This window comes from Biomphalaria glabrata, chromosome 17, assembly GCF_947242115.1.
Source record: "Biomphalaria glabrata chromosome 17, xgBioGlab47.1, whole genome shotgun sequence".
Classification (NCBI taxonomy): Eukaryota; Metazoa; Mollusca; class Gastropoda; family Planorbidae; genus Biomphalaria; species Biomphalaria glabrata.
This window is the reverse complement of record NC_074727.1, coordinates 15,298,172-15,322,995: the sequence shown is the minus strand read 5'-3', so window position 1 is coordinate 15,322,995 and position 24,824 is coordinate 15,298,172. Positions and strand designations below refer to the sequence as shown.

Here is a 24,824-nt window from a genome sequence, read left to right as displayed (position 1 = left end):
CAAAACACCCTCCATTTTTTGATTGGCGATGTTCGTGAGACTTCTGATTATAGACAGGGAACAAACTGGAAAAACAAAAAGTGAAAATAAGGTGTCCTCAGCTTTATCTGAGTTGTAATCCTGTTTCTGCTACCCATGGAGTAAGATGGAGTAGTGCTAATGGAGTTAGTCTCTACGTAAAAGAGATTGTTATAGTAAAGCTATTTGGAAGATGTATTTGTGATGAAAATTGCTTACATTAGAGTAAAACAAAACATTTCTCTGAAAGAAGTATGTTTTGATATACGCCATGCATAAGGCAATCCAATTCAAGCTAGTGCACTGTTAGAGACTAGACTGAGAAGGTGCGCACTGTTAGAGACTAGACTGAGAAGGTGCGCACTGTTAGAGACTAGACTGAGAAGGTGTGCACTGTTAGAGACTAGACTGAGAAGGTGCGCACTGTTAGAGACTAGACTGAGAAGGTGCGCACTGTTAGAGACTAGACTGAGAAGGTGCGCACTGTTAGAGACTAGACTGAGAAGGTGCGCACTGTTAGAGACTAGACTGAGAAGGTGCGCACTGTTAGAGACTAGACTGAGAAGGTGTGCACTGTTAGAGACTAGACTGAGAAGGTGCGCACTGTTAGCGACTAGACTGAGAAGGTGCGCACTGTTAGAGACTAGACTGAGAAGGTGCGCACTGTTAGAGACTAGACTGAGAAGGTGCGCACTATTAGAGACTAGACTGAGAAGGTGCGCACTGTTAGAGAATAGACTTGAGAAGTTGCGCACTGTTAGAGACTAGACTGAGAAGGTGCGCACTGTTAGAGAATAAACTTGAGAAGGTGCACACTGTTGGAGACTAGACTGAGAAGGTGCGCACTGTTAGAGACTAGACTGAGAAGGTGTGCACTATTAGAGACTAGACTGAGAAGGTGTGCACTATTTGAGACTAGTCTGAGAAGGTGCGCACTGTTAGAGACTAGACTGAGAAGGTGCGCACTGTTAGAGACTAGACTGTGTAGGATGTTGGCATTAGAAGGAAGTGAACGAAGTTCCCCTAGGTCTAGAGCTGATGAAGAGTCTGTGCTCAAGGCAGACATTGTTCTATGTGTTTGTCATGTTTTCCTGTGAATTGACATCTGTATATTTTGTAGTCGTCTCCCTTAAGTTATTACAATATCTATATAAAATAATGTTTATGTTTTTAGTATCATAGCTCTGTGTGTAGGCGCCTAACAAACAATTTGTGCATTTTTTAAAATTCCTACTGTTAGCTTGCAAAGTCATCATGGGCTCAAAAAAAAAAATCACACGTGATGGAAACTAGCCTGAAATTGGACAGGCCTTGCAAAAAGAACTCCAACGATTGTCTTCGAATTGAAACAATTTATGTAGCCTACGTCTTAGGAGAAAACGAACTAATTAGGGTGGAAATTATAGCTTGAGCGTTAACATTTTTCAAACAGAATCACCTAAAATTAAATTTGGCACAATTCTTTTTGTTTTGAACACGGCTTCACAGCGGGGATTCCCGAACTAATGTTTCTTTGTATGGAGTTGAAGAAATAAATAGAGGTTCATGAACATTTGGCACAAAGTCTAAACAGAAAACATTAGCTGGACTGTTAGCCTAATAGAAGAACTTGTTTGTGCAAAACTCTCTGGAAAGATTTCTTGCAATATTCCAGCATTTTACCTATTTCGCCTTCATCTCTCCCTTGGTCTGTTGAACCGTTGGGACACCACACATGATCCATCAATCGTCTTTGCTCATTTCTCTCTGTCTCTTGCATTTCAGTGACATTCACGTGAACTTGTCTTCCCATTGCTTTCTTTGGCTGCCTCTTTTTTTTTTCCTGGTACTTTTCCCTTAAGGAACTTATTTCGAGCCCTGATGACCTTGCGGTACGGTCATAATGAAGCATTAAAAAAAATATATAAATAGACTTACAAATAATAAAAAAAAAGGCTGGAATAAAAATGTATCTAGGCTTCGTTTTTGAATCCAAGCCTCCTTAGCCAACGGCCACCATGTTGACAACGTGACACCTTTGTTTACATTAGTTATAGAAATAGATGACCTGCGGTAAAGCGCTTGAGTTCCGAGCCGGTGCTCCCTGGGATTTTCAATTTCGTGATCTTTCGGCGCCTCTGAGTCCACCCAGCTCTAATGGGCGCCTCTGAGTCCACCCAGCTCTAATGGGCGCCTCTGAGTCCACCCAGCTCTAATGGGCGCCTCTGAGTCCACCCAGCTCTAATGGGCGCCTCTGAGTCCACCCAGCTCTAATGGGCGCCTCTGAGTCCACCCAGCTCTAATGGGCGCCTCTGAGTCCACCCAGCTCTAATGGGCGCCTCTGAGTCCACCCAGCTCTAATGGGTACCTGACATTAGTTGGGGAAAAGTCAAGGTGGCTGTTCGTTGTGTTGACCACATGACACCTTTGTGAACCGCGGGCCACAGAAATAAATGACCTGCACTATAGACCACAAAGTGAACGTGTGTCCTATAGGTTTTTAAGATAGTCCAATTATATTTTATTCATTGATTATTTTTTAGTCCATTTCTATTTCTTGATAAATGTCTCAAGTATCTCTCTCTTTTTCCCTTATTAGTCTCTCTGGATCAAATGATTTCTTAATATCTCAACATTTTTGCCTTTAAATTTATCTCTCGTAAATTTGACCATCATTTACACACACAAAATGTTGACATTCACAAATGAGAACTGACTCCTGATTTATATTCTTTCAAAAGGATTCATACACGTTTTAATAACATTTTTTTTGTTATCGTTCCTTTTTGTTGAATTACTTCCCTTTTTTTCGATTTCTTGTCTGTTGTGTTCTCTTTGAATGTGTCATTTTGTCATGTGTCTAGCATGCTATAGACAACACTCTTCCTCTCCCTTGGAAATCAACCAAGTTGACAGCATGAAATTAAGATCGCAATTAAGTTGGCATAATAAGTTGACCTTGGCGTGTTTTCTTGCCAACCCCCCCCCACCCTACTTCTTCTTTTTCTGTTTATTTGTTCTCTTATTTCTTTGTAAAACATCTCAAACAATAGAGGTATTCTTTTTTCATCTCAGTCAATATTCTTTCTCTGGTAGGCCTACTGGCATGATTAATAGTTGAATTTTGACATGACTGAGACATGAACTTTGACATGACTGAGACATGAACTTTGACATGACTGAGACATGAACTTTGACATGACTGAGACATGAACTTTGGTGCGGTCATGAAGTATGAATTTTGATATGGGCTTTATTGATATTTTAATTTTGATACAGGCAAGATTGAGATATAAATTTTAACACAGCCATGATAGAGATATGAACACATTTGATACGGCCATGATTGAGATATTGTTATAACCCCGCCATGCACCCCGTCATCTAAGATAGTGCAGACGGTGCGCACTATAAGAGACTAGACGGATGTTCACAGTAGAAGAGAGAACGATTTCCGCCCAAGTCTAGAGCCGAGATGAAGATGCTGTGCTCAAGGCAGATAATCCATGTGTTTGTCATGTCTCCTTGTAAATAAACACCTATATCTCATTGAGTTGCCTCCCTTCAGTTATTACAAACTTCGATACGGCCATGATTGAGATATGAACAAATTTCGATACGGCCATGATTGAGATATGAGCAAACTTTGATACGGCCATGATTGAGATATGAGCAAACTTTGATATGGCCATGATTGAGATATGAATAAAGTTTTATACGGCCATGATTGAGATATGAACAAACGTCGATACGGCCATGATTGAGATATGAACAAACGTCGATATGGCCATGATTGAGATATGAACAAACTTTGATACGGCCATGATTGAGATATGAGCAAACTTTGATATGGCCATGATTGAGATATGAACAAACTTTGATACGGCCATGATTGAGATATGAACAAACGTCGATACGGCCATGATTGAGATATGAACAAACTTTGATATGGCCATGATTGAGATATGAACAAACGTCGATACGGCCATGATTGAGATATGAACAAACTTTGATACGGCCATGATTGAGATATGAACAAAGTTTGATACGGCCATGATTGAGATATGAACAAATTTCGATACGGCCATGATTGAGATATGAACAAACTTTGATATGGCCATGATTGAGATATGAACAAACGTCGATACGGCCATGATTGAGATATGAGCAAACTTTGATACGGCCATGATTGAGATATGAGCAAACTTTGATACGGCCATGATTGAGATATGAACAAAGTTTGATACGGCCATGATTGAGATATGAGCAAACTTTGATATGGCCATGATTGAGATATGAGCAAACTTTGATACGGCCATGATTCAGATATGAACAAATTTCGATACGGCCATGATTGAGATATGAGCAAACTTTGATATGGCCATGATTGAGATATGAACAAACGTCGATACGGCCATGATTGAGATATGAGCAAACTTTGATACGGCCATGATTGAGATATGAGCAAACTTTGATATGGCCATGATTGAGATATGAACAAACTTTGATATGGCCATGATTGAGATATGAACAAATTTCGATACGGCCATGATTGAGATATGAACAAACTTTGATACGGCCATGATTGAGATATGAGCAAACTTTGATATGGCCATGATTGAGATATGAACAAACTTTGATACGGCCATGATTGAGATATGAACAAACTTTGATATGGCCATGATTGAGATATGAACAAATTTCGATACGGCCATGATTGAGATATGAACAAACTTTGATACGGCCATGATTGAGATATGAGCAAACTTTGATATGGCCATGATTGAGATATGAACAAATTTTGATACGGCCATGATTGAGATGAACAAATTTCGATACGGCCATGATTGAGATATGAACAAACTTCGATAACGCCATGATTGAGATATCAGCTTCGATAAGGGCATGAATGCTATATGAATTTTGATACGGACATGATTGGTATTTGAACTTTTGTACTGGCATGATTGATATTTGAACTTTTGTACTGGTATGATTGATATTTAAACATTTGTACTGGCATGATTGATATTTGAACTTTTGTACTGGCATGATTGATATTTGAACTTTTGTACTGGCATGATTGATATTTGAACTTTTGTACTGGCATGATTGATATTTGAACTTTTGTACTGGCATGATTGATATTTGAACTTTTGTACTGGCATGATTGATATTTGAACTTTTGTACTGGCATGATTGATATTTGAACTTTTGTACTGGCATGATTGATATTCTAAGTTTGAAACGAGTATGATTGTGATATGACCTCTGTTAATGGCATAATTGAGGCTTGAACTTCGGTACTGATATAATTGAGATTTGAACCTATTTCGGTACTGGCATAAGTGAGCTTTGAATAATGCGTGTTTAGAGGAGCTATTTTGGTTTGGAATTTGCGTGCCCTAAGCACTGAACTTTATGCTGCCCATAACTTCAACTGTTAAAGTATTTCCAGAATTTTGCAATCCGGGATCCACTCTGCTACATCTGCTATTGGAAATAAAAATTCCCGCCTTTTTTTTTAAATAACTTGTCTACTATGTCATGTATCCCCCTAGGGGGGGGGGGGGAATGTCACCAACCTAACAGACAATCTTCCCTTACGTTATGTTGTCTTACTTTTTAGGTTATTATTAGACCTGCATTCATGAATTAGCTCATTAGTCTAATTTATTAAGTACATTAAAACAAAACGAAGGTCAACTATTTCTTACGACATAAAGTTTTGTTCATTCTGAACATTTTTTTTTCAACTTTCAAAGCAACAACAAAAAAAAAAGACAAGTTTTTAGTCACACAACGAGGACGTAATCTTACAAAGGAGGACAAAAAAGAGACAGGACAAAAAGAGCACGCAATCTCAATAAGGAGGATAAAACGAGGACGTAATCTCAAGGAGGTCAAAACGAGGAAGTAATGTTACAAATGAGGACAAAACGAGATTGTAACTTTACAAAGGAGGACAAAACATGGAGGACACATAAATGACGACGCGAACATTAGAAGATCGGCTTAGATCTACACCATACCTTGACGCTTGTAAGTAGATTACCGGCTGTAAAATTACTAAGACAAAAGCTAAAAAAAGCAAAGTCACTTTTCGCATTAGTTCATCATTGGTAGTGAAAACATTGGCTACGTGAAGAGATATATCATGAACACTTGCTTTTTTTTCTGATAGCATTGTATGAGAAAAAAAAGGCATCTTATTGAGGCTATACAGAGTCTCTCTTCATTGTCCACTATGTATTGTCCAGTAAAAAACTTTTATCAATGTTGATTTTAGACATTTCTTATAGATGTGAAGATTGTTACTTAAGGAGATGACAGAGACGTGACTCTAACTTTGGCATCAGTCTTTCGGCATCAGTCTTAGGCATCAGTCTTAGGCATCAGTCTTAGGCATCAGTCTTAGGCATCAGTCTTTCGGCATCAGTCTTAGGCATCAGTCTTTCGGCATCAGTCTTAGGCATCAGTCTTTCGGCATCAGTCTTAGGCATCAGTCTTTCGGCATCAGTCTTAGGCATCAGTCTTAGGCATCAGTCTTAGGCATCAGTCTTAGGCATCAGTTTTAGGCATCAGTCTTTCGGCTATCTCAAGGAGAAACTAAACGGTTAGTGAACCGTATTGTTTTAAAAAAACAAGCAATAGAAAAAAGAATACTTTTTTTTAAACCAAAGATTATCTAAATATAATAACCGCTAATTACTACCATTTATCTGAAAATTACAGGGTCTAGCTCCCTTTCAGCTATATAAAACAAAAATAATTAATTAGTACTAAATGATTAACTAATTAGTTAATTAATGGCTGGTTTCGAGTATTTTTATCAGCTATGAATAATTACGCAAAATTCAATTTGATCCGAGAACGCAAAGTGGGAGAAAAAAACGTGTCAAAAAGTAATAAGGGGACTAAATCTACATCTCTCATTAAGTAGCATTTATCCCCTTTATTTTGAAAATAAAATATTTAATCACCAACAATTAATTAACAATTTTTTTTAAATATTTTGATATCACTAAACAAATATTTTAAATGTTTTCTTGTAACTTGCATTTACTATAGATTAAATAAATATTTCAACCCAAGACCAAACAATCAGTTATGACCTGTTCCCATGAGTTGAACTGGACAAACATGTGTAGAATCAGACAATCTCATAAATCTGGATTATAATTTAAAAAAGATTTAGATATATCTATCTACAGACATTACTTATGAGCATCATTTTGTTTCTTGATAATGAAATCGGTAGGGTCAATGACTTCTGAGTGGATGGTCATCGAAGCCAAATAATTGATCTCAGTTCACAGGCGCTTCGTCTCCCTAACTGAAGATTACGAAGAGCTGCAATCAAATGTAGTTTGGTGATGTCCAAAACACGAAGCGGAAACAGTAAGAGTTTAATTGAGCAGTCTTGAGATCGCTTAGTTTATCCATGGCATATCCATAGTTTATCCATGGCTTATCCATGAAAATCCAAAATATAAGAAACAGAGATGGGAGGTAAGTCGGTACTTCTCTGCAGACGAGAATGTCTTATTGAATTCTCAGAATATCAGGAATAAATGAGCCGAACACAATACAACGATATTAAATTTTTAGAACTTGCTTTCTCCTTCTTCCCAAGTGCCATTAGAGCATGAAACGGGTTGCCTAAATTGGCCAGAAACATTAATTCTTTAGCCTAAACAGAGTGTAAGTCTTTAATTTACTTTCACGAAGACATTAACACATGGGATACGCGAGGACGTAATTATCATCTGTTTTTTTTTTTAAGGAACGTCTGTAATTTATAAGATAAGATAAGAGCCGATAGATAAGACAGGTATTAACTTTAGTTTAGAGCTGGCGCTAGAGACGGCAAGAAAATGTCGCCGAAGGCGTCGCGTCTGGTAGGGCCTCCGTGTGCTAACTTAAAATATATACACTTGTTCACGAATAGTACACATCCCGAGCAACGCTTCTCGGCCTCGCCATGGCGCTCGGGTGGAAACGGTCGTTAGAAGAGACGAACAAGTCGATAGGGAAGTAAAAGAGAACCCCCTCCCTTTCCCGTTGGGGTGCTTAAGGACCGGGTCCATTGCATTGGCGGAGATGGAAGAAAACCACAAAAAACATATTGCTATCCATACACAATACTCAAGGGAAAGTTTTTAGGGAGGACACCTGCACGGTTGATGTTGTACAGAGGAAGAATATGGCCATTGGCCTCGCTTCTATTCCGAGCGCTTTTGGATATGAGGTATCGGTAATAGGGATGCAATCTACTTTCCCAGACAGAAGTTTGTTCAGACGGGCAGATGAAGATAATCTTCCAGAGGTTAAGAGTTCAAGGAGTCCTAGATTCTGTACTTATCATAATTACATTTATGACAATTACAAAGAAGAAGAAGATATTTACGAATGCCTGCTGATGTTTGGTATCCTTTCTCCCCCCCCCCTCCCTTCCCGAAACCTTTTCGACGCGATGGCTCTGTTCAGCTCTGTTCAGCTCTGTTCAGCTACCTTAAACAAGTTTGATTTGTTTCATATGTTTAGCTCCTGAACAGTATTCTCATAGAATGTAGCTGAATACAGTTAATCGTACAATTGGGACAGGATCTTTTGGTTCCTACTAACCGCATGGTTCGATTAATTGGACTCGTTTGTATATAAGAACTTGCTTCGGCGCCCTTAAGATTCTGCCCGAATAAGCGGCTGATCCGATAAACCGTATTCCTTGGTATTTTCTAGATGTTTAATTAACTCATGCTCCCCTTTCAAATCTTCTGCGCCGGCAATTCATCTCATCCGACAATGTCGAAATAAAAACATAATATTTTGTAGGGGAGTTCTCATAGCGAAGGAATGGCACTGTATTATCTCAGTAACGGTATGTGTCAGTTTCACCTCCGGGTATCCCTGTTTGATGAGGAGTTCCAACCACAAGAAGCCAGTGGCGTAGCATCCATGGCGCGAAGGGGTTCAATGAACCCGGGCCCACGACAATAGGGGCCCACAGCTGTGGTCTAGCAACCATGGCACAAAGGGGTTCAATGAACCCGGGCCCACGACCAATAGGGGCCCACAGCTGTGGGCAAGCAACCATGGCGCGAAGGGGTTCAATGAACCCGGGCCCACTACCAATAGGGGCCCACAGCCGTGGGCAAGCAACCATGGCGCGAAGGGGTTCAATGAACCCGGGCCTATGATTCTTGGCCAGATGGGGTTAGGGGCCCACCTTACAACTTAGGAAGAACATTTGTTCGTTCTTTAGAGACACTTTGAAGTCGTTGAACTCTGTTAAGAAGTTGCAAAAACATTGACTTTTAAGACATTATTACTTATTTGCAGTCCTAACTGAATCAAACGTTATGAAATAATTACTTATTTAAAAAAAAAAGGTACGATCTTTACATGGGAAAGTCTTTACGTTAAGATTGCTCTTTTATTCTCACACTAGCCCAGGCTCACGGGTCCCTTGCTACACCACTGGCTCACTACTAATGTGATATCGATAGTTACTTGTGTAGCAGGCTCCAGCGTGTCTTTATGGTCACTTAAGCTAGGTCTAATTCAGTCTCTAATTCAGTCTCTAATTCAGTCTCTAATTCAGTCTCTAATTCAGTCTCTAATTCAGTCTCTAATTCAGTCTCTAATTCAGTCTCTAATTCAGTCTCTAATTCAGTCTCTAATTCTTGTATTATTACCCAGGCTGCTATGACATTTGATAAATTGTTATGCTCCAATCAAGTGTTCTAACACACATGCCAGTCCGCACAGCTTTTCAGACGCTCTTGAAAGATTTGGATATCGTTAAAACGTTTATTTACATGGAAAATGGTCGTCGAGTCTTCTACTCAAAGAGTCTCTATTCTGCCTTCCCTAAAATCCGGCCCTGCTGCGATAGTTTACAATCAAAGCAAAAGCTCCTGCCTGCTAACTCTGGTCTGAATAGATCCGACGTGAACATGACCTCTATGATTTTATAGTTTTAGACTTTAAACAAGGAGACAGCAACATTATGTGTTTCTTTTCATGCTCATACCGAGGATGGACGAACAAAGATAGACTTGAATAATAAATAGAACTGCCTAGAATTAATCTTGTTTTAAGAAGCACACATAACTGAAATAAGGTTACATGCCAAAATTTCGTACAACAAAGTAGTGCTGACAAAATGATGTCTTTAAAATAGCGCCGAGAAAAAAAAAAGCGCGGACTGATAAACCTTGATCTAAAAACCATATTTATCTGGAGTCAGCAGAGGTTTGAATTCTGAGTTTTCCAGGAGGAACTCGTTACCTTTAGGTGGTAACCAATCTTTTGTCCTACATGCTAAGTACTAAACGTTATCACCGACAACACCTCGGGGTGGGATGGGGCTAGGGGGCGCGAGACAGCGGGTAGATTGGTCATGATGCCATAAGGTGAAAATCTGCAAAATCCCTAACTCAGATTTGACAATATATTTCAGAAGAGAAAAGGAATAAAATAGATTCTAGAACCAACATTTTAGACACATGAAGATCTAGGTATAATAAAAGACCAAAGACTGAATCATTTATTTCAAAATAAAATGCTGCACATACTTGAATGACTGGTTGTTGAGCGTCTCGCTAATCACACACAAGTCCTAGGTTCGATCCTTATACTAAACAATTTTTGTCAAGGACAAATAAAATATATATTGTTATGACTCTACATTGCGCACTGTCATTAGGTGCGAGACTGTGCACCATGAGACACAGGACAGAGACACGCTAAAAGATAGAGGAAGTCAAAGATAGCTGATAATTAGATCTAGGATGTAAACAAGAAAGATATGCTGCTATTATTGGTTACTCTAGTGGTATATTTGTTATCGCATTACTATTGTTCCATTATTAAACTGGATATATCCCTTTCGTTGAGGTTCTTTGGGCTCGCTGCTGGCTGAGTGACAGCACTAGGTTAAATGTTTTCTTGGAGGTTCAGAGTGTGCCGATTTAAATTATTCCGACAGCGGATTCCAGCGGTGGTTGATTTTGAAACCAATACGATGCCAATGCCCACACATTCTCATCGTATGACCTCAAAACCATCCATTCGAAGTTTTTTTTTTGTTTGTTTTCTTTCGGTGGTTGATTTTGAAACCAATACGATGCCAATGCCCACACATTCTCATCGTATGACCTCAAAACCATCCATTCGAAGTTTTGTTTTTTGTTTGTTTTCTTTCGGTGGTTGATTTTGAAACCAATACGATGCCACTACCTACTTATTCTCATCGTATGATCTCAAAACCATACATTCGAAGTTTGTCTGTTTTTTGTTATCGGTTTGAAAGCCTAACCTACAAGATTACAAAAGAGAGTTTGTGTTTGCTGTCAAGACCTTGATACCAGCTCTTGACGTCTAGAGTGGTTCTCACTACTTCGACTAATATAATCTACTAGCCGGACATTACCCGCCGCATGCGGGCCTTAGTTTGTGTTTACTAATCTAGTGGATTGGATTTAGATGTATGTTAAACTTAGCTAATGATCCTTTCAAGTTGTTCTCTTTTGCCACGAAAATAATTTTTTTTTCGCGAAAATTGGTTTACCCGTTAAGACGATACATTCATATCTATTAAAAAACGAAAGGAGCGCGAGATGAATGGGATATAAAGTACAATTAAAACGGGTTTACTCGATTTGCTAAACGAATGGTACGCCAGGACGTCTAAATTTGCAGATATAAGGAACGAATTTATGTAAAAATGCTTTTGAAGCACAAATTTGAATGCTAATTTCATTAAATAATGAAATCAATAGACTATATTTTACATTTTCATGTGTCAAAGTAAAAAAACTATCTGTGCTTTTAAAAATTAGATCTAGATCCTTTCGATCTAAACATGGTAAACATGGCCTTGATCCATAAAATAGTAACACTTTCTTAGAGTTGGAACTTTTTTTTTGAGGGTCTTAGGTTTGTTTTAGGGCTACATTACATACGTTACGGTTCCTGTTTGTACCCAAGGAACATTTATGCCAATTGTTATCAAAATTGGCCAAACGGTTTAGATTTCTATGTATGCGGGACATCCATACTGACGCCTTACTTCTACTTTATAGCATAAAATAAAGGTAATATCAGAGAGGACGATAAAGTCAACAAACACAATAGTCAATAGTTGTATCAATTCTTATCTCACACTCTGGACACATATTTGAAATTGAAATTAATATATTGATTTACAGCTAGGCGTTAACCACCAACACTGAAAATAATTAAATAAAAGTAAGTTGATGTTTATTAATATATCAAGTTAGCTAACGTTTCATACTACAGTAGGGATTACATGTAAAAAAATAGTAATATTAATATTATAAAGTGTTGTCTTTAACCTATGTGATTTCAGCACTAGAATATAATAAATCCTGAGACATTAATACTTGGCTACGATGGACTTTCTCTGTCTGCCCCTGTCTCTCTCTCTCCTGCACGGATTATGGAGAGAAACGTCACAGTCTGCGCAGTAGCCTACTAGTCAGTGGCGTATCATCCACGGTGCGAAGGGGTTTAATGAACCAGGGCCCACGACCAATAGGAGCCCACAGATGTGGCGTAGCAACCATGGCGAGAAGGAAGCCATGACTCATGGCCAGTTGGAGCCCACAACTTAGGTAGAACATTTGTTTGTTCATTCGAAACATTTTAAAGTCGTTTAACTCTGTTAAGAAGTTGTAAAGACATTGCTTTTCAAGACATTATTACTTTTATACAGTCCTAACTGAATCAAACGTTATGACATAATTACTATTTTTTTTCAAAAAAAGGTACGATCTTTACATTGCAATGTCTTTACATTTAGATTAATCATTTTTGTCACACACTAAATTTGTCTTATTGGTTGGAGGGGGGCCCACCAAGATGTTCTTGAACCCTGGCCCACGGGCACCTTGCTACGCCACTGCAAGGAGTCCAGGTATTTCCTCTGTTTCTCTTTCCAGCTTCTCCTTGCACCAAAAAAAAGCAGCAACATCTTTTGGAGCCATATCTTGTGACTCGAGCGACGCCTAGACAGCCTAAGAGTATAGTAATGATAGAAACATGGCGATAAAGGAAGCAGGTAAAAGAAACCCGAGCGCGCGTGTGTATGTGTGCCTGTCTGTGCGCGTGCATGTATGTGTCTGTGCGCGTCTGTGTGTTCGTCTGTCTGTGCACGTGCGTGTCTGTGCGCCTCTTTCTTTGTGCTTGCGGGTGTGTAAGATTTATGATGAATGTTGCCCTGGTTACATCGTTGAAAAAAAAATTGTATTCTATTTCTATAATTATTGGAAATTTAAATTAAAAAACCGAACAGTGTCAAGGACGTTCAATTCATTTCCCTTGCTGCCAACTACATCAAAACACAAGTGAGCTAGAAACTGAAGAGCTTAGAAAATGTGTGCAGTGCCCAAAAAGTGCTAAAACTTATTATTTAGCTTAACAAGGATACAACGACAGTTTGTGTGGAAACACAAACTCAGAATCGTCCCCCGAAGTGGTCCACCAAGGCAGGTAATAAGGCAGGTTTCAATATTTTCAGAAACAATATCAGAATGAAGTTCAATCAAAGGCAAATGACATAGGAATGGAGAAAGAAGGTAGACAGATCCTGTGTGGTGCCCCAACGATCAAGCAGACCAAGGGATAGGTGAAAGTGAAGGTGAAGCTAGATGTGACCCTAGCCTAAATGGTGTCATATAATGATTATCTAATTGATCTAATTGTTTTGTGAAAGGTCAGTCTCTTATTTAAAGCCTCAAGAAAAAAAATATTTTCGTTTAAAAAAAATAAATCTTTTAGTTACAATTCTGATGTGGCCGATGTCACGCTGCAGTTCTCACGATAATATGAAAAACTACTTATCATTTGTTGTTTTAAGTTATGTTCCACATATATGTATATTCAATAGATAATTTCTCTTTAAAAAGTATTTTTTTTTTTTTAAATTTACAGTCATAGAGATTAAAGTAAGAGAACTATAACAAATAAAACAGAACTAAGAGAGAAAAAAAAAAAACAGAGGAAAAAAAGAAATACGTAGAAAAAGGTTTTTTTTTTAATAAAGGGAGAGAAATTGATAATGTGGAAAGAAAATTTCGAGGATATTTCCTAGTGACATGAGAGAGAGAGAGATAGAGATAGAGAGAGAGAGAGAGAGAGAGAGAGAGATAGATAGATAGATAGATAGATAGATAGATAGATAGATAGATAGATAGATAGATAGAGATTAATAGGTATATGAAAAGTGCATTATAATCTCTATATTACCATATATACACTGGTTAACTTGCCAGTACTATGTAGCCCAAAACATCTTTTATAAGGTCTGCCCGCTGGTATGATCAATCTTGCCACCGCAATTATAATTTCAGGTTAGAAAGGGGAAAAATGTTATAACGTATAAAAACTGCCTACCAAATATTTGTTGACGTTTAGACCAGTTTAAGTGGGAGGAAAAAGAGGAAAAATGAAAGCTCCTCATTCCAGACCTTGTGATCTAGAGCGCAGATGATGTTCATCTGTTTTGGTGATTACAATTTTCAATTTGTATGGTTAAAGCCACTCTCTTAACAGAAACTAGGTTTCTGCCTTCTGAGACACTCCTTACAAACATTTGTTCATGAAATTATTTGGATTGGTACGCATGGAGATCAATGCTCCTAAACGCATGCGCCATCATTAAAATTTCACGTTTTAAAAATATAACGTAGCAATATTAACTTGAAACAACAAAGAGCTCACGACGAGATTTCCGCGAGATTTGGACGAGATATGCTCTTGTCGTGTTCCATTGGCTGAACTGAGGTTGAAGTCCATTAAAAGTAGAATATGTTTAATCTTCGGCCTGCCCTCTTTCTGCAGGTCATTGCTTTAGGTCTGCTTCTTCTTGAGGTTACCTCCCTTGTACGTTATTCTCACAACATTTCGGCGAACAAACAAAACAAAAATTAATCCAGATTTCCATCTCGATTTTATGTATAGTTTAATTATTTTTTCATGTCTTTTTTAAATTCGCAAGGTTTTTTTTTTTCCTTTTTTTTAAATTTTGGGGATACAGGAAAGTTATATCAAGGATTTTTTCTAACCGAAATGTTTTTCGCAATGTTATTATGAATTCAGCTACCCTATATGAACTTTAAAACCATTAGATAGCATAATAAATGAATGAATGAAGTTCAGCAGCAACATATAGTGATATATACAGATACTCCCTTCCTACCATGTCCATAAAAGAGCTGGAACCATAATGCATTGAGCTTGCAATAGCAGAAATGATACGCTAGACTAAAGCAATAATGTTTATAATAATGATTCTAACAGGCCTTGATATATAGACCATAACCCTAACCCTAACCCTAACTATAGTATGAGCGTTCTTACGTTTCAACTTAAAGCATTACATTACGATCTTGGCAGCAAAACCAACTGTCTAGAGTTTGAATCTCTTCAAAACGTGTGTGTCTGCTTTGCGCTTTTTTCGCAACGGTTGCAGCCACGTGCAAGAGAGACAGATAATGTCGACATTAGCGAGAGACCAACTATTCTGTATTGGCCCAAAAGAGATGTCAGTTTTTGCACTGGAACCTAACTTGATCTATATTACACTGATCCAGTGTTTAATATATATCATTTATTTATTATAAGCGTATAACATACTGAAACTTTGTCCACAACCTTGGCATGTAACAATAAACACACACACACACACACACACACACACACACACACAAACACACACACAAAGAAAGCATTTTTCCAAAACTCAAAATTGGTCACGGGCATATGCTTGCAAATCTTGGACCCTACCTGTCCCGTAATTTGTAAGGCCGGCCCTGGCACCGTCATTGGAGTTTTTTGTTTTCCACTTCTCTTCCTGTGACATCACTAAACCAGAGGATGTAGACTTTTGTTCTGAATCTTCTTTTTTACAAAGTTTATATCTACTAGCTTTGTCTGTCTGTCTAGTATAAAGTTTGTACACATTATTTCTAGGATCAATCAGAAATTTTGCTCAATTATTTCTTTTACCTGACAACACAAGAATTACTTAATTAAATAAAATTATTATTACTTAGTTAATTAGCTATTGGTAATTTTATTTTCTTCTTTGGTATCGAACAAGGGAAAGGAAAAGTACTTGACTGATGTGGTGGTATTAGCTGAATCAGTCCTCTTTATGGGTCGCCGGTTTAAAGTTGGAAACAATAATAATAAGGCTTGTCTTCGAGTCCAATAATTAGTGAGGAATGCAGTATTTCCCGTGGCTGAGCAGCCGCAGCTGTCACCTACATATTTTGCCACATCCAGGGTAAGCATAATCATTGTCCGCAGGTGATCCATTTAGATTTTCTTTTCGCCGTCTGAGTTTGTCTTCGGCAGCGGATTTTCTTTAGGTCTCAAATGTGTTCCCCGCGGCCTTCATGAGTGACCTCCAGCTGTCTCGTTCTGAGGCCGCATGCAACCAGGTGCTTTCTTTTATGTCAGCTAAGGAAAGTTGACGACTAAGCTGGTCTTTGAAGCGTTTCCGTGGGGCGCCTCTGTTACATCGACCACCTTTTAGCTCACCAAAGGAAGACTTCATTTGGCAAATTTCGTCTCCTAACAATGGATAACTATAAAACCTTCTATTTTCATAAGTGCCTCACTGCCACGGTGGTTAGCATGGCAGGATTTAAATGTATGGAAGCCTCGAGGCAAGATTTTTGTGGAGAGTCTTATGAATAAAAATATTTATTTTAAAAGAAGGAGCTACACTTTACAGCGTATGTTGCTCTGATACTTTTTTTTTTTTTTATTTAATATGAATATTTTAGTCTTAAAAAAGGTGTATTTTTTTTTTTAGTTTGTGGTGGGTAAGGCCCTTGGTAGAGGCACTGTCGTAAATCTGGAGCTGAACCGGTATTTACATATTCCGAGCATGCTACAACTACAAGCGGACACTTCTTCATCACGACATTGATGCCACCCGACGTAAGATTGAAACTGTTAGCGTTAAAAATTAGAAAAAAAAAAGTTTCTGACCTTCGAAATTCCGATATATATTTTTTTCTATTGTGGCGGCCCCTTTCTTGTTGAGCCCCCGGGGTTTAGCCCCGCCTGCCCTTCTTCAGTTCGGCCCTTGTGGTTAGCATGTCGGCTTGAAGAGGCTTGAACCCTGAGTTGTAATTCAGGTCTTCCCTTTCTTTTTTTGTTTTATAAATGCATTTCAAGCGATTATGGTATAATTTAGACATATGCCCCTTCTTTCTCCCTCTGCCCCCCCCCCTTTCCCAACTGGTCCAGATAACTGATAGGATCATATGGTATTGAGAAAGCTAAAAGCATGAAATAGCGTTAAACAAAAACAATTGGTGAAAGTATTTCTAATTGCAGATTTATTATTTTTAGTCTTGATCTATTACTCAATTGAATTCCATGACAGATCCAAACTAATTGATTCCACTACTCCTAGTATAAGCTTTGTTGTTGTTTTTTTAAAGTATTTTTTTTTTATATCTTTTTCTTGTTTCTCGTCTTTTCTTTTTGCTTTTCTTTTTCTGTTTTGTCTCGCTGGAGGGGTGGGGGAGTGGACTACTTAGGAATTGGCGTCGCACAGACATTTACAGAATTTTGCAGCCCAACTCAAAGTATGACTATTCCCAGACTTAGACGACCTACTTTTTCACAAGAAGAAATGTAACAAAACATACAAGATAATATAACGAAGCCTCTTACAAGAAAGGTTCAGATGCCTCTAGATATTTGATCAGGTCAGTAGTTACAATTATTCGCATTTTTTAAAAACTGTATTGGTTGTTTTTGTTGATGAAAGACTTACAACTGTGGGTTAAAGGCTTTGTCTTAAGGCCCAAGCAGATTATTGCTACGAGTGTTAACACCAACGAGCTTTGTTGAATACTAATTGGACTAGTTTCCTGCAGGTGTGGAAACATAGTGATGTTTGTCCATGAGTTTTGTTTACCTGTGTTGGCCTCCAATTTTCAAATACGTTTGTATCCGAGACTTTGTTTTATTTCCATACATTTAATAGGAATCACCTGGCTTAGGGGGAGGGGGAGGGGCTGGTCTTATTCGAGTGGAGAAATATTTCTCCTTCATCACATTCTCTTTGGACTTTCTACACTTCTCAACTATGGAAACATTCTTCATCCGAGGCTCCATGTGCATGAATGTGTACATGATGTCGTATATGGTTGTGTACATGATGTCGTATGTGGTTGTGTACATAATGTCGTATATGGTTGTGTACATAATGTCGTACATAGATGTGTACATAATGTCGTATATGGTTGTGTACATAATGTCGTATATGGTTGTGTACATAATGTCGTATATGGTTGTGTACATAATGTCGTATATGGTTGTGTACATAATGTCGTATATGGTTGTGTACATAATGTCGTATATGGTTGTGTACATGATGTCGTATGTGGTTGTGTACATAATGTCGTATATGGTTGTGTACATAATGTCGTATATGGTTGTGTACATAATGTCGTATATGGTTGTGTACATAATGTTGTATATGGTTGTGTACATAATGTCGTATATGGTTGTGTACATAATGTTGTATATGGTTGTGTACATAATGTTGTATATGGTTGTGTACATAATGTCGTATATGGTTGTGTACATAATGTCGTATATGGTTGTGTACATAATGTTGTATATGGTTGTGTACATAATGTCGTATATGGTTGTGTACATAATGTTGTATATGGTTGTGTACATAATGTCGTATATGGTTGTGTACATAATGTCGTATATGGTTGTGTACATAATGTTGTATATGGTTGTGTACATAATGTTGTATATGGTTGTGTACATAATGTCGTATATGGTTGTGTACATAATGTCGTATATGGTTGTGTACATAATGTCGTATATGGTTGTGTACATAATGTCGTATATGGTTGTGTACATAATGTCGTATATGGTTGTGTACATAATGTTGTATATGGTTGTGTACATAATGTCGTATATGGTTGTGTACATAATGTCGTATATAGATGTGTTCATGATGTCGTATATGGTTGTGTACATAATGTCGTATATGGTTGTGTACATAATGTTGTATATGGTTGTGTACATAATGTCGTATATGGTTGTGTACATAATGTCGTATATGGTTGTGTACATAATGTTGTATATGGTTGTGTACATAATGTCGTATATGGTTGTGTACATAATGTCGTATATAGATGTGTTCATGATGTCGTATATGGTTGTGTACATAATGTCGTATATGGTTGTGTACATAATGTCGTATATGGTTGTGTACATAATGTCGTACATAGATGTGTACATAATGTCGTATATGGTTGTGTACATAATGTCGTATATGGTTGTGTACATAATGTCGTATATGGTTGTGTACATAATGTCGTATATAGATGTGTTCATGATGTCGTATATGGTTGTGTACATAATGTCGTATATGGTTGTGTACATGATGTCGTATATAGATGTGTTCATGATGTCGTATATGGTTGTGTACATAATGTCGTATGTGGTTGTGTACATGATGTCGTATATAGATGTGTACATAATGTCGTATATAGATGTGTTCATGATGTCGTATATAGATGTGTACATGATGTCGTATGTGGTTGTGTACATAATGTCGTATATAGATGTGTACATAATGTTGTATATGGTTGTGTACATGATGTTGTATATGGTTGTGTACATAATGTCGTATATAGATGTGTACATAATGTTGTATATGGTTGTGTACATGATGTTGTATATGGTTGTGTACATAATGTCGTATATGGTTGTGTACATAATGTCGTATATAGATGTGTACATGATGTCGTATATGGTTGTGTACATGATGTCGTATGTGGTTGTGTACATAATGTCGTATATAGATGTGTACATAATGTTGTATATGGTTGTGTACATGATGTTGTATATGGTTGTGTACATAATGTCGTATATAGATGTGTACATAATGTTGTATATGGTTGTGTACATGATGTTGTATATGGTTGTGTACATAATGTCGTATATGGTTGTGTACATAATGTCGTATATAGATGTGTACATAATGTTGTATATGGTTGTGTACATGATGTTGTATATGGTTGTGTACATAATGTCGTATATGGTTGTGTACATAATGTCGTATATAGATGTGTACATAATGTCGTATATGGTTGTGTACATGATGTCGTATATAGATGTGTACATAATGTTGTATATGGTTGTGTACATGATGTTGTATATGGTTGTGTACATAATGTCGTATATGGTTGTGTACATGATGTCGTATATGGTTGTGTACATGATGTCGTATATAGATGTGTACATGATGTCGTATATGGTTGTGTACATAATGTCGTATATAGATGTGTACATAATGTCGTATATAGATGTGTACATGATGTCGTATATAGATGTGTACATAATGTCGTATATAGATGTGTACATGATGTCGTATATAGATGTGTACATAATGTCGTATATGGTTGTGTACATAATGTCGTATATGGTTGTGTACATGATGTCGTATATAGATGTGTACATGATGTCGTATATGGTTGTGTACATAATGTCGTATATACATGTGTACATGATGTTGTATATGGTTGTGTACATAATGTCGTATATGGTTGTGTACATAATGTCGTATATGGTTGTGTACATGATGTCGTATATAGATGTGTACATGATGTCGTATATGGTTGTGTACATAATGTCGTATATGGTTGTGTACATGATGTCGTATATAGATGTGTACATAATGTCGTATATAGATGTGTACATAATGTCGTATATGGTTGTGTACATGATGTCGTATATAGATGTGTACATAATGTCGTATATGGTTGTGTACATGATGTCGTATATAGATGTGTACATAATGTCGTATATAGATGTGTACATGATGTCGTATATAGATGTGTACATAATGTCGTATATGGTTGTGTACATGATGTCGTATATAGATGTGTACATGATGTCGTATATAGATGTGTACATGATGTCGTATATGGTTGTGTACATAATGTCGTATATAGATGTGTACATGATGTTGTATATAGATGTGTACATGATGTCGTATATAGATGTGTACATGATGTCGTATATGGTTGTGTACATGATGTCGTATATAGATGTGTACATGATGTCGTATATAGATGTGTACATGATGTCGTATATAGATGTGTACATGATGTCGTATATAGATGTGTACATGATGTCGTATATAGATGTGTACATGATGTCGTATATAGATGTGTACATGATGTCGTATATAGATGTGTACATGATGTCGTATATAGATGTGTACATGATGTCGTATATAGATGTGTACATGATGTTGTATATGGTTGTGTACATAATGTCGTATATGGATGTGTACATGATGTCGTATATAGATGTGTACATGATGTCGTATATGGTTGTGTACATGATGTCGTATATAGATGTGTACATGATGTCGTATATAGATGTGTACATGATGTCGTATATAGATGTGTACATGATGTCGTATATAGATGTGTACATGATGTCGTATATAGATGTGTACATGATGTCGTATATGGTTGTGTACATGATGTCGTATATAGATGTGTACATGATGTCGTATATAGATGTGTACATGATGTCGTATATGGTTGTGTACATAATGTCGTATATAGATGTGTACATGATGTTGTATATGGTTGTGTACATAATGTCGTATATGGTTGTGTACATAATGTCGTATATGGTTGTGTACATGATGTCGTATATAGATGTGTACATGATGTCGTATATAGATGTGTACATAATGTCGTATATGGTTGTGTACATGATGTCGTATATAGATGTGTACATGATGTTGTATATGGTTGTGTACATAATGTCGTATATGGTTGTGTACATAATGTCGTATATGGTTGTGTACATGATGTCGTATATAGATGTGTACATGATGTCGTATATAGATGTGTACATGATGTCGTATATAGATGTGTACATGATGTCGTATATAGATGTGTACATGATGTCGTATATAGATGTGTACATGATGTCGTATATGGTTGTGTACATGATGTCGTATATAGATGTGTACATGATGTCGTATATAGATGTGTACATGATGTCGTATATGGTTGTGTACATGATGTCGTATATAGATGTGTACATGATGTCGTATATAGATGTGTACATGATGTCGTATATGGTTGTGTACATGATGTCGTATATGGTTGTGTACATGATGTCGTATATAGATGTGTACATGATGTCGTATATAGATGTGTACATGATGTCGTATATAGATGTGTACATGATGTCGTATATGGTTGTGTACATGATGTCGTATATGGTTGTGTACATGATGTCGTATATAGATGTGTACATGATGTTGTATATAGATGTGTACATGATGTCGTATATAGATGTGTACATAATGTCGTATATGGTTGTGTACATAATGTCGTATATGGTTGTGTACATAATGTCGTATATGGTTGTGTACATGATGTCGTATATGGTTGTGTACATAATGTCGTATATGGTTGTGTACATAATGTCGTATATGGTTGTGTACATAATGTTGTATATGGTTGTGTACATGATGTCGTATATGGTTGTGTACATGATGTCGTATATGGTTGTGTACATAATGTCGTATATGGTTGTGTACATAATGTCGTATATGGTTGTGTACATGATGTCGTATATGGTTGTGTACATAATGTCGTATATGGTTGTGTACATGATGTCGTACAGGAAAAGTCCAAACTTATGAGAAAAGTCTCTAAAAAAGTAAAAACTCACTAGAACACTCCATGCCTACTAGAAAAGTCCAAACTCAGTGAAAATGTCTTAACTTCTAAATGGGTTTTCATCAAAATCAACAGCGTTAGCATTTTTAGCATGCTAGTCACGTGACACTCGGCCTTCCAATCGACGAGTCAAAGTTCACAATTCCGATGAAAGGTATGGAATTTGGGCTTCGGGGTTTTAAAGACTTCAGAGAGTCCGCAGAACTAATGGGTACCTAAAAGTGGGTCACACCTCGATAATCTTTGGGAGAACAGATAAGTTTGACATCATCTGCCCCACGGAAATAAAATGTCTACTTACTTTATATTGGGGTGTGCATTGACATTGAAACATAGACCCGCGTTTAACTCTTTCTCTCCTAATCGACAATATCATCGTTGATTTGACCTAATAAAATTAAATTAATATTTCATTTTTAAAACTTGACTTTGAATTATATAAAAAGAGCACGTATTTCCCTTTAATTTTACACTGAATACAACATTTCTGAGTACAAACAACAAAGCTAGTGAAGCCCAATCATAACAGGGGAGTGAAATAGTAAGGCGCAAAATGAGCAATTCCATTTCCATTCAAGTGTGGAAAAATAATTACGGAGAGAAAGAGTTAAGCTATATACATACATGCAGTTTGAGAATCACCTTTCTTCAATGTGCATAATTAAAAGGTATAAAAGCCTTTTCCTTGTCATTCAGAACAATGTACACTCAACAAAAAGATTATTTTTTAAAAATCTATTTCTCCCTTTGCTATCTCAACACTTGGCCAGTTGGTCAGTGGGTTAATTAAATGGAAGGTCCGCCAGGAAAGAACAACAAGAGAGAATTAGGCCGTTAGGTTGTGTCTGTGTGTGTGTGTGTGTGTATTTAAGTGTATTAGCTCTCAGCGTGTGGTGGTATAAGTTTATTAACTATTCCACTGTCTGAATCACATGACATAACCCACCAATGACAACACTGATAGGACAAAAGCTGTATTGAGACTACTAATACTTCCGTGATATTTACTTATGCTAATAGATTTTGGTTCTGTAAACACGAGACAGTGGTTTTAATATTTCACTTGATGCGCGTGTAGTTATTTTAACGGTGGGGTGGTAACAAAGTGGGTCTGGGTTCTTCTTTTAAGTAGAACTCTGAAAATAGTAAGTGGGGCATTGGGTCTTATTCCCTTACGGGATAATTTCAATAAGGTAAAAACAAAAAAGACTCAAATGTAAATGTTAAGAAAGTGTTTTTTCTTCTATTTAGGTCTCTACGACACTCTTCGTGAAGTCAGATTGAAATAAATAAACAAACAAATAAAAGAACAAAGTAATTGATAACAAGATTTAAAGTATTCGTCATTCGTCCAAGTCAAAAGTGGACTATTGGAGAATAATCAGACGTTCAAGCTAGGAGTAGGCAATTGGTGAATAATCAGATGTTCAAGCCAGGAGTAGGCAATTGGAGAATAATCAGATGTTCAAGCCAGGAGTAGGCAATTGGAGAATAATCAGATGTTCAAGCTAGGAGTAGGCAATTGAAGAATAATCAGATGTTCAAGCTAGGAGTAGGCAATTGGAGAATAATCAGATGTTCAAGCCAGGAGTAGGCAATTGGAGAATAATCAGATGTTCAAGCCAGGAGTAGGCAATTGGAGAATAATCAGATGTTCAAGCCAGGAGTAGGCAATTGGAGAATAATCAGATGTTCAAGCTAGGAGTAGGCAATTGGAGAATAATCAGATGTTCAAGCTAGGAGTAGGCAATTGAAGAATAATCAGATGTTCAAGCTAGGAGTAAGCAATTGGAGAATAATCAGATGTTCAAGCTAGGAGTAGGCAATTGGAGAATAATCGATTATCTTTAAAAGCTTGTGTTCATCTTCTTTTTCTTTTAGCTGCAAAATTATGCAATAAAATGTAAGCTATCCGGAATTGAATACTGAAGGTTCTTTAGTCGCAAAATTATACAATAAAATGTAAGCAGTTCCTAATTGAATACTGAAGGTTCCTTAGTTGCAAAATTATGCAATAAAATGTAAGCAGTTCCTAAT

At 37.2% G+C, this 24,824-nt stretch overlaps 1 protein-coding gene and 1 long non-coding RNA gene across 2 annotated transcripts; one reads left to right on the top strand and one right to left on the bottom strand.

The window, feature by feature from the left end:
- Positions 1–3,561: 3,561 nt before the first annotated feature.
- Positions 3,562–4,875, bottom strand: LOC129923749 (uncharacterized). The gene has a single exon (XM_056016265.1). The coding sequence runs from the start codon at positions 4,873–4,875 to the stop codon at positions 3,562–3,564; it is 1,314 nt and encodes a 437-aa protein (XP_055872240.1).
- A 7,502-nt stretch (positions 4,876–12,377) lies between these two features.
- LOC129923692 (uncharacterized) lies at positions 12,378–24,613 on the top strand. Its single transcript, XR_008775692.1, has 5 exons — positions 12,378–12,638; positions 12,966–13,084; positions 16,847–16,974; positions 17,647–17,753; positions 24,039–24,613. It is a non-coding gene; the product is annotated as an uncharacterized LOC129923692 (long non-coding RNA).
- Positions 24,614–24,824: the final 211 nt, after the last annotated feature.

What these genes read in the sequence shown, in the direction of transcription:
- LOC129923749 (XM_056016265.1), bottom strand. Translation starts at nt 4,875, where the DNA reads ATGGCGTTATCGAAGTTTGTTCATATCTCAATCATGGCCGTATCGAAA.